This window comes from Megalops cyprinoides, chromosome 16, assembly GCF_013368585.1.
Source record: "Megalops cyprinoides isolate fMegCyp1 chromosome 16, fMegCyp1.pri, whole genome shotgun sequence".
Taxonomy (NCBI): domain Eukaryota; kingdom Metazoa; phylum Chordata; class Actinopteri; order Elopiformes; family Megalopidae; genus Megalops; species Megalops cyprinoides.
Window position 1 is genome coordinate 1,436,889 of NC_050598.1, and position 10,321 is coordinate 1,447,209.

At 45.3% G+C, this 10,321-nt stretch overlaps 1 protein-coding gene across 1 annotated transcript; it reads right to left on the minus strand.

Annotated features, from left to right (window-relative positions):
- On the minus strand, nt 1–9,730 carry LOC118791119 (transcriptional-regulating factor 1-like). Its single transcript, XM_036548381.1, has 10 exons — nt 9,277–9,730; nt 8,749–8,870; nt 7,833–8,003; nt 7,510–7,690; nt 6,949–6,994; nt 5,962–6,113; nt 5,584–5,687; nt 5,081–5,141; nt 396–484; nt 1–198 (listed from the first exon to the last, which is right to left on the minus strand). Exons 1-10 carry the CDS (start codon nt 9,728–9,730, stop codon nt 1–3), a joined length of 1,578 nt encoding a protein of 525 aa, XP_036404274.1.
- Between the last annotated feature and the right edge of the window lie 591 nt (nt 9,731–10,321).

The window sequence follows — 10,321 nt, forward strand, 5'->3', positions numbered from 1 at the left end:
TCAGCTCATGATAGGATCAGCATTATAGTGACAGTAGCAGCAACAGTAGAGATCAGTGGGTCCTACAGTGCTGCTCATCACACTGCTCCTCTCCTCCACTCCGCCAATCTCTCTTTCCCACTGTTTCCGCTGCAGTTCAGGCATCTTCTTGCACAGGTAATAGAACTCCACACACTGGGACACTCGCTTTGTCTTCACCTGTATACAAATGCGCACACACACACAAACACGCACATACATATACACACGTGCATACACAGCCACATACACAGAGTTAACATACCTCTAATCCCACTCTAAGATCATTGTATCAGAGTCTGTGTTATTAAGGCCCCTGGCTCAAGAGCACTAATGGGTGGCCAGGTAACAGATAGGAATCAGAGAAAGACATGTACCATGTTCTGGATGAGGGCGAAGTCTTTACTGTAGGTGGCAAATGCTTTATGAAATAATCTTCTCTCAGACTGCATCCAGACATCACTACCTGTAGAGAGAGAGGAAGAGGGGGTAGGATTTCAGATGAGTGAAACGTATTAGAGTACAGTCATCACATTAGTTTGGCTCCTGGACACACAGAGTGTGGTTAATTCCACAGTAGAGATACAGGCTTAAAAACATGGATAAAGTTGCAGGCTGCAGGACAGGTGGTCCAAAATACCACATGCTACCACATCTCACACCATCTCCCACCATCACTTTAACATGTTAAACCCAAGGTTCAGTCAGGCTACTGCTGATTAAGAGTGTATTTCATCAGTTGTGGAAGGAGAAACCGATGTTGTGCTAATTCAGGTTAGTTTCGCTGTTGATAGCCAATTAGTGTTAACAAGATTATTTGAAGCTAATACTTTGGTTAACTTGTGCTTTGCCACTACAGCTTGCAAGTTTAGATTGCTTATATTCTCTATTTGTTTGTTGCATGTTTATTGTTTGCTGCCAATTTGGTGTTATTGTTTTGATAATTAGCTGGGTGTGGAAGTTTTGGTGGTAGTGCTGTGTAGTTAGATGCTGATTGAGCAGCTTATTAGAAGAGTGTCTCCACAGCTGCATTATTTATTAACTGGAGTACTTAAAGGGTGATGGTACAGCAGCAGCGGTAGCAATAGCCTCGGTCAGAGGAAGACTCGATTGGACAAAGACAAGAGTCCATCGAGGCAGAACACTGGTACAAAATTTGTCTCCCAATTTCTGTCACCATCTCCTGCAGAGCTCGCACATCACTGTCCTTGGCCTTCCACCATCTCCAACCATATATATCCCTCATTGACCCCCACCAACAACCTGCGTGTTGCAGAAGGCCTGTGGAACTGTCAGTCTGCAACCTGGAAAGCTGACTTCATCACAGCCTATGCCTCCCTTGTCTCCCTTCAGTTCCTCACCTCCAGAGACATGGATTGCCCCAGACAACATCGCAACCCCAGCAGCCCTCTGCACTGCATATTCTTTCTCCTACACTCCCCAACCCTCTGGCTGGGGTGGTGGGACTGGGCTCCTCATATCTCAGTCCTGGAAATTCTCTGTACTCCCTCTCATCTCTCTATCTCCTCTTTTGAATTACATTCTGTTACTGTGACTAACCCCTCTATAATGTGTATTGTTATTTACAGATGACCTGGCCCTCTAGGAGACTTGCTTAAGCAACTGGATGTTCTCCTCGGCTCCTTCCCGGAGGGTGGAACCCCCTTCATCCTACTGGGGGACTTCAACATTCACCTAGAGACCCCTCAAGCTTTTGGATTCCTCCCCCTGCTACACTCCTTTGACTTCACTTTAATGTTGCCTCCAACATACAAGGCAGGAAAACAGCTGGACCCGGTCTTCTTGAGGGACTGCTCCACCTCAGACCTTACAGTTACCCCCTCCACCTTTCTGATCACTACTTTGTCTCCTTTTCTCTACCTCCTCCTCCATAACCCTCCTCTGTGCTTACCTCTGTCACTTCTCATAATGTACACAACCTCTCACCATCAGTTTTCTCTTCCGCAGATCTCGCTTCACTCCCATTCACTCACTTCACCAGACCACCCTTCACCACCCAGTCTTCTACCATTATGATGAATGAATCACTCTCCACAAGCTGTGTGTCTGCAGCCTTCAGGGAGGCATGAGTCACACCCCTGCTGAAGTAAAGGAGTCTAGACTCATCTGCTGTCCAGAATTATTGTCTGGTCTCTCTCATTTCTTTTCTGTCTAAAACACTTGAACGTGCTGTGGCTAACCAACTATCTTCCTTTCTCTCCCAGAACAAGCGTCTTGACCCCTTTCAGTTCTGGCTTCAGGGCTGGTCATTCCAGAGAGACTGCCCTCTACTCTATCACTGAGGTTCTTCAATCAGCCAGAGCATCATCCCACTCTTCAGTCTTAATTCCTCTGGACCTTCCTACAGCCTTTGATACAGTAGACCACACCCTACCTCTACCCTGGCTACATTGGGGATCGCTGACACCGCTCTACTTTGGGTTCACTCCTACCTCTGGATGCTCTTTCAGGGTGTCATGGAATGGTGGGTTGTCTAGACCCCACAGCCTGTCTATGGGTGTCCCTCAAGGCTCAGACTCAGCCCCATCCTCTTCTGTCTTTATATGCAGTCTCTTGGCTCTGTCATTTCCTCCCATCACTTTTCATACTACTTCTACGCTGATTATACTCAACTTTTCCAGTCTTTTACTCCATCTGACACACAAGTCTCTGTGCGCATCTCATCTTGCCTGAAGGATATTTCACAGTGGATGGTGGACCACCTAAAGCTTAACCTGGTTAAGACTGAGATGCTTTACATCCCATCCAGATCCTCCCCATTTCAAGACGTCTCCCTTAAGCTAAACTCTACAAGTTTTTTCACCAAAAGCACTAGTACTATCATTAGTCTTCCTTGATTGCTAACTGCCCTTCTCCTCATGCAGATTCTTTTTGTACATCCAAAGGATCCGCCACCTTCCTCACTATTTATTCTACACAGCTCTGAGTTCAGGCCCTGGTCCTCTCATGCCTGGACTACTGTAACTCCCTCTTTGCTTGTCTTCCTGCCTGTGCGATCAAATTCCTGCAGCTAATCCAGAATGCAGGTGCACAATTTGTCTGCACCCTGCCTAAACATAGTCAAGTTGCACCTCTCCTTGACTCACTTCACTGGCTTCCTGTTGTGGCTCGCATCAAGTTCAGATCCTTGGTGCTGGCATACAGGATAGTGAATTGGACAGCCCCCCTCATACCGTACATTCAGTCATCAAACCATATGTTGCACCAAGATCACTATGCTTTGCAACCATGAGGCAACTGACTGTCCCATCCTAACAGGGTTGATCCTCTCAAACATGACACCTGTCTCTACGATGCCTGTCTCAGTGGTGGAATGAACTTCCCACAGGGGTCAGGACGGGAATCACTGGCTATCTTCTGACACAGACTGAGGATCCTCTTCAGACTGCATCTCCATTCCACCTCAGTCCCAACCCCCTAACACCTGCTACTTGTATTACTGGCTCTTTATTTTATGTGTAGTGTCACAGTGTGTTTTGGATTCTGTGATCTAGTGACCACAATGTATGTGTGTACTTGGCTTCCCTTTTTTTAAGATGTTTGGTCAGGTTGCACAGCTGTGGACCTTTGTGAAGTCCCTTGTGAAGTTGTGGTTATGGTCATACTCACTGGTCTTGGAGTATTGTTAGCCTGGTCTGACACTTATTCAACTTGAATGGATACACTTCTGTTCTTTTGTGCGAGAAGCTGCTTTGGATTAGAGCATCTGCTAAATGAATGTAATGTAATGATTAATCTTCAAGCCACCCAAGTCAAAGTGAATGAACCTATCAGAAATCTCTTTCCTGGCTGTAGGTCACCGTTTGTTCAGAGGTTTGGAGCAATAGGTATTAGAGAGAGAGTCATTACATTATTGATATTTTGCAGATGCTCTTATCCAGAGTGATTTACATAAGTTACATTTTACATTACATTACATCTGTTTACATAGCTGGATAGTTACTGAGGCAATTTTGGGTTAAGTACCTTGCCCAAGGGCACAACAGCTGTACCCCCGGCAGGGAATCAAACTAGAAATCTTTCAGTTAGTAGCTCTGCTCCTTACCACTACACTCTGCTGCCCACTGATATTAGGTACTGAGTCACACTTCTGAGTCACCGCCATTAGTGTCTGTATTTACAGGGAGCAGTGTCAAATGCCATGGAGACTACACTGCCCCTTTCCTGTTTGTTACAGTGGTGTAATGTAAATGTCATGTAAGTTCTATTGTTCATACATTACATGCATTGTAGTGTTGAGATGTTCCAGGGTTAAACAGTTCTAGTGTTAAGGAGTTCCAGTGTTGAGGCATCCAAGGATAAAAGAATTCCAGAGTTTCACTGTTAAGCAGTTTTTCTGATGGGTAGTTCCAGTGTTGGAACATTCTGTGGCATGGACAGAATTTCTGAGGGAATGTGTATGTGTATATATATACATACATATGTGTATGTATCAGTGGCGACTGGTGAGCTGGAAACAGGGGAGGTTGAAACATTACCTTTAAATCTATCATTACTTTCAACCTGTTCCCCTTTATCTTCCTTGATTAACAATAAAACAAATAATTCACAGAATAATTGACACCAATGTGTATACAGAGTAAATGATTACGCTCGCGAAACAACGCAGATTGTCTGTAGCTTGTGCACTATTGCGAAAGCTACAGCATGAGGTTGTTTATTTAACAAGGATGGCAATTTGAACACTTAGGTGGCAAGCAATCCCAAAGCTTTCTCTTAAATGTTTCACATTATAGCCTTCTTGTGTTACAAAATTCAAATTACAAAACGGAGCTAAATTTAGTTACATCGATTTAAATTACTGAGAATAAATTACTGAGAATAAGGTTAGGTTGAGTGCAATGAACAATAACATTTAGAACACAGACCTCACAAAAGCTGTGATGTGTCATGAGCATTTAATGTAATTTAAATCAAAAAATGCCATCCTTGTTAATTAAACAATCTCACGTTGTATGGTATGTATTTGTGTGTTCAATACGTTGTAACTAAAGAGAATGGTCCAGAGTGGCAGAGGCAGTGGTGGAAGGTGAATAATTACCAGTGTAATGGTAGCTTTCTGATGATGACAGGGTGGAGAACAGCAACATCTCCACAGTGGCCTACAAAAGGGGAGGGAAAGGGAGTGCGTGACTGGATGGATGAATGAATTAATGGACAAACAAGCCAACATGAGAAAGAAACCTCAGATGAATTGATAGACGAATGAGTGAGAATGAGTTTATTAATGAATGAAAAAAATGTATTAGCAAGTGAACAATGTGTGTGTGTGAAAGGGCAATGAGTTTGAGTCAATGAATGAACAGATGAATCAATTATGGTACAGATGAATGATTGTTACTTAGTAAATGAATGAATGGATATTGACACAATGAGTGTTTGTTAATGAAGGGATGAACCAAGAATGGATTACAGAACTGACAAATGAGTGTTACTCAGCAAATTAATGAAGCAATGAGATAATAATTGTTAATGAATGAATGAGCAAATGAATGGATGAAGGGACAGGTGTGGATAATTTTGTACTTCTCTGAGGATCCTCACCAGTATGTTGCCCTGGCAACGGGAGAGGCAGTGCAGGGCAAGCTCCAGGTTGGTGCCCCCTCCTGGTATAGCACTGGAACTGCAGAGATCCAAAAGGTTCTCCACTGGCATAGACAGAGACGCATATTCATTAAGTGAACTGTGTCATTTTAATATCATTTATATAACATAAATAGGCTTCATGTAATACTGTACAATAACATACAGTGCCAGATCAACCCACTCTCCAAAACTACATATAGTAAATTAATCCATATGTCTGGGACACTGGTATAATATATCAGCATACACACAGTGCATAATGCTGTTTGTGTATGGGCAAATGGCAGATTGTACACATGTTGATGCATTTTATTGGCACTGTGATGTAGATCCCACCTTGCTCCTGCAGTTCAGCACTTTCTCCCAGCTCTTCCCAGGGTTTCCATAGCAACTCTTCCCTGGGGTGGTCCTCCAGCCATGATTCAGCGGCCCCATCCTCCCGCATATGGGGAACTTCTACCTGGAAGTCTACACCCACATTCACACACCTGAGAGACAGAGAGAGAGAGAGGGGGAAAAGAGAGAGAAAAGAGCAAGAGCGGAGATTACAGGTTTGGTTTTAATCTTTGGAAGAAATTGATCAACATTCTATAGTATGATCCATCTGTGTCCTTGCATTTATTTTTGAACTTGTGGTTTTTACTCGCATGCCTGTAACCAAGTATGAGGTCACCGTGGTCCGGACCTTGGTCATTTTTTGAGCTAAAAATAAAATTTGAAGCTAAATACAACTGGATACAAAAATCAGTGGTTGAGAACTTCTCCGAGACGAGTGCATGCTTAATTCAGTTTAGAATTGTTATTTAGTGTCTGCTGTGTGTGAGAGTTGTGAGAGAGTTGTGAGAGAACTTACGCACGTTGGCAGCAGCAGGTGGCTTGTGTGTGAACTGGCAATTCACACACAAGTTTCTTGTAAATAGCAATAGACCTCTTTCTATGTATGTAATGTTTATATGTTTAATTTTGACAACCCCCCCCCCCACCCTGGTTATGGCCATGTTTACTCGTAGTGGTAAGTTAGCTGAACAATTTCTTGATTCAAGATAAGCATTCAATCCACAAAGCTAAGAGAAAATAGCTGATCTCTTTGATTGCATTATCTATCAAGATTACTCTGACTTTCATATTTGCAGGTTCCTTTAAAGGGGCTGGATTTCCCCATATATCAGTGTGACTGCTAGAGCTATGCACTTCTAGCAATGCAATGCACACAGATATGAGAATGTAGTGCTTTACAGGATACAGTGCAGTTTTTACAGGATCAACAGACAGTCACACACAATGTTCTTATGGGAGCAACAGACAGACACAGAGGGTTCTTACGGGAGTGAAAGACAGTCCTCTTCGGGCCACACGTTCCCCAGGTCACCTGATGATCCACACAAAGCATCCATATTGAACACAGTGCATCATCCAAAACAGAGCATGGTATGAAATACAAGAGAATGTGGCTACATTTGAATGTCTGCAGTTTCAAATCTTGGGAACATTGCTCTATTGCCCTGAGTATATGTTATAGATATTATACCTTACATCTCTTTAATTAACACTGTTATACTGCATAAATGTGTGACACTCTGTGTAAAATCTTAGATTTGTAGGTTGCCTTGGATAAAGACATATGCTAAGCATTAGATGATGTGATACAGCCAAGCACATTCATGTTACTTAGTAGTTACAGTATTGTAAACCTCGACAGGCATGGGTGTATCAGAGTCTACTTGTATAGTATTGTATAGTATAGCAATGAGAGCAGCAAGCTCAGGAACTGAGGATTGTTGTATTCTGAGGTGGGAGAGCAACTGCCATAGGTGAAGGCTTCTGCACACAGAAATAATGTTATGCTGTAATAAGCAGTCCTGTGATGCAGGATCTCTTACTCACCACGTGGCTGCAGGTATGAGCGCAGCAGGTTGCAGTACAGTCCGGTCCCCCTGCGGATGGGGTTCAGCATGGGGCGGGGGGTGTAGTGGGATGGCATCCCTGGCCAGATGGCCTCCAGAGTTCTGTCAGCCTGGAGGATGCTGTAGAAGGGGAGGCCAGTGTAGTTGGTGCGAGGCGCATTCTAAGAGGAGGAGGAGATGGAAAAGAGAGAAACACCTGAGAAGCAGATGAGGCTTGTGTAGGCCCTGCAGTTCCCCTGAAATCCACTAGATGTCAGATAGCAAAGTGCAATAGCGGACCATGTTCAAAGATGCTCTGCAAACCTTTGTACTAGTGGGGCGCGGTGCCCCGCCCACTGTGGACTGAGACCCAAAATACTCCCTGCGCCCCTCCCCTGGCCTAAACCCATCCCCCTGGGGATGGAGCATGGATGGGGCAGAGCAGGGTGGTAAGGAGGGGGGGTAGGACAGGGGGCTGTCTCGCTCTGGAGCCTCCTAAACAGCCAAGAGAAGAAGAGAGAGATGAACAAAATACTGCTAAACACATTTTAATGATCTGATTTGCTTGTGAATTTGCTTTTGTAATTTTAAAAGACAGTAGGGACAGAGGTCTTTTGCAGTCTTGTGAGATTCACTGCGTTTTTAACACAGTTGACTCTGAGAGTGTGAGGAAAAGTGAGATAAAGACGAAAGGCAGAAGGCAGTCAAATCCTCACAAAAAATTCCAAACAATTAATAAGGACCATTAACTGATGTGGAGGAGGGCTCAGAGCTTGTGAGTCAGGTTTAGACACTTGGAGACTCACTACACATGTTCACTACTGCCAAATAGTAATCATTTGTAAGTAATCCTTCCAATTTGGAATTAGAACCTATTTGTAAAGATGACATGGCTGATGTGGCAATCCTTGGGTGGTTTTCTGACTTTATATGGAAATATTCACTACCCTGTAAACTATGAGTGCTCAAGATGCACTCAGGGTATTTTTCATAATGATGAGGCTAAAAAACTTTCGGCAGACCTCCTTCACCTGGAATATACTTTTATTCTTTTGCAATGGTAAGTTAACAGTCACACAACCCAGCATTCAGGATTAAAAATGATGCTGAAAGATTCAGTCATCTCAGTGTGCTGCCTTGATGAGGCAAATAATATTTTGGCAAAAGTCAGTTGGCACACAGAACGGCCTGATGCCGACTGTCAAAGACACCAGAAATCCGCAGGAAAGATGGAGCTCACCTTGCACCAGGGACTCACAGGGCCTGTGGAGGTTACGGGGTCACAGTCAGGCTGGAAGGACACACAGGATTGTGGGTACTGACCCGAAGAGGAACTGAGAGGGGTCTGAAGGCTATAGTGATCTGAGTGGGAGCAGAGACAGAGGACACAGCAGTCGGTTCCAGTCAACAATTAAATTTAGATAAAGTTCAAGTACTCATTTTAGTAACCTGCTTGGAAAAATGAAACTGGATAAACAAAAAGGATGAATATTAAAGTTATATAGTGTAGTCAAGCAGTGTGTCAGGCAGATTATTACAATTATATGTTTTTCAAAGTGTTAGCAGTAGTAACAGTAATATCTGTGCTAGTAGTATGAAGACATTTAGCTGATTAGACAATGATATGGCAAATTCAGCAACAATACTCATACTAACACTGAATCAGTGCAGTTCAGAGCAGCTTGATGGAGTCCTGCTCGTTTTAGCACAGTCCAAGGCAGCCTAGTGCAGGGGCTTTCTGCAACACCAGCCTTGCTGTGTTCCCTACCTGTGGTCTTGAACTCGTCCTGTTGATTGGGCACAGTGTGTTGCAAGCTAAACTCCCCATCTCCAGTGAAAATCACGGTGGTGTTTGAGTCTCTGTCCTGGATCTGTGGGTACGAAGAGCCCCCTCCCCCAGTCTGGTCATGGGACTGCTGCAGCCAATCCAGTGAGGGGCATTTTCCAGTGAGGGTGGGGCTGGAACAGTGAGCGGGCTGCATCTGCGTCTGTGGCTGCAGTGGGTAGAAGGTCTGTAGGGCAGGGCAGAGCTGTGCAGAGCTGCAGGGGGTGCTAGCCTGTAGAGACTGCGTTGGCTGTGTCAGCTGTGCAGGCGGTAAGTGAGGAGTGTGTCTGGGCGGGGAGAGGGGAGGCAGAGAGTGGGGGGTTGGCGGCGGACTGAGGAGGAGAGGGGGCGGGGGAGGAGGGGGAGGAGCCAAGGGGTCCGTTCCTGTCCTCACCATGTCCAAATTGCTGCTGACCCCACCCACTCCAACTCCCAGACTGGTGCTGTAAAGGCCTCCACGGCTGCCGTTCTGAATCAGAGGGACACTGGGCGACCGCCTGGCAAACGCCTCAGAAAAGGAATCCAGCTTCTGCTCAAAAGCTCCTCCCCCTCGCCCTGGTGCCACCTGGTGGTGGTAAGCAGGGCACCACTTGGGCAGGTGTCCGTCACTTTCAAACCTGCCTCTTCCTGCCCCACCCCCAAACCTCCCCGTGCTGAAGTTTGCCTGCGTGTGCAGGGCAGACCGGCTGATCCAGCTGCCGCCCTTCCCATGGTCTTCTGACACGCATGCATTTGTGACCCTCCCCCTGGAAATGCCACTCATGTTGCTGCAGCAAATGCTGTGACTGTTGTGGGTGATGTTGGTTTCTGACCCTGCCCCAAACTGCCCCACCTCCTCCAAGCTGTCATGGCAGAAGTGCTGCCCCGACCGTTGTGTTTCAGTTGGAAGAAAGTACATTCCCTGGCAAGGAGGGGTATCTTGAGACTCAATGACTGTCTGATCCCCCATTGTAGCTTTCTGGCAGCCACAGTACCCTCTAGTGGAAGG

Excerpts from the sequence above, each read along its gene's own strand:
- LOC118791119 (XM_036548381.1), bottom strand. The coding sequence starts at position 9,730 with ATGGTGAGGACAGGAACGGACCCCTTGGCTCCTCCCCCTCCTCCCCCG. Across the intron at positions 8,004-8,748 it reads CTGTGAGTCCCTGGTGCAAG|GAGGCTCCAGAGCGAGACAG; the intron begins GTGAGCTCCATC and ends TTGGCTGTTTAG. Across the intron at positions 7,691-7,832 it reads CGCGCCCCACTAGTACAAAG|AATGCGCCTCGCACCAACTA; the intron begins GTTTGCAGAGCA and ends TCCTCCTCTTAG.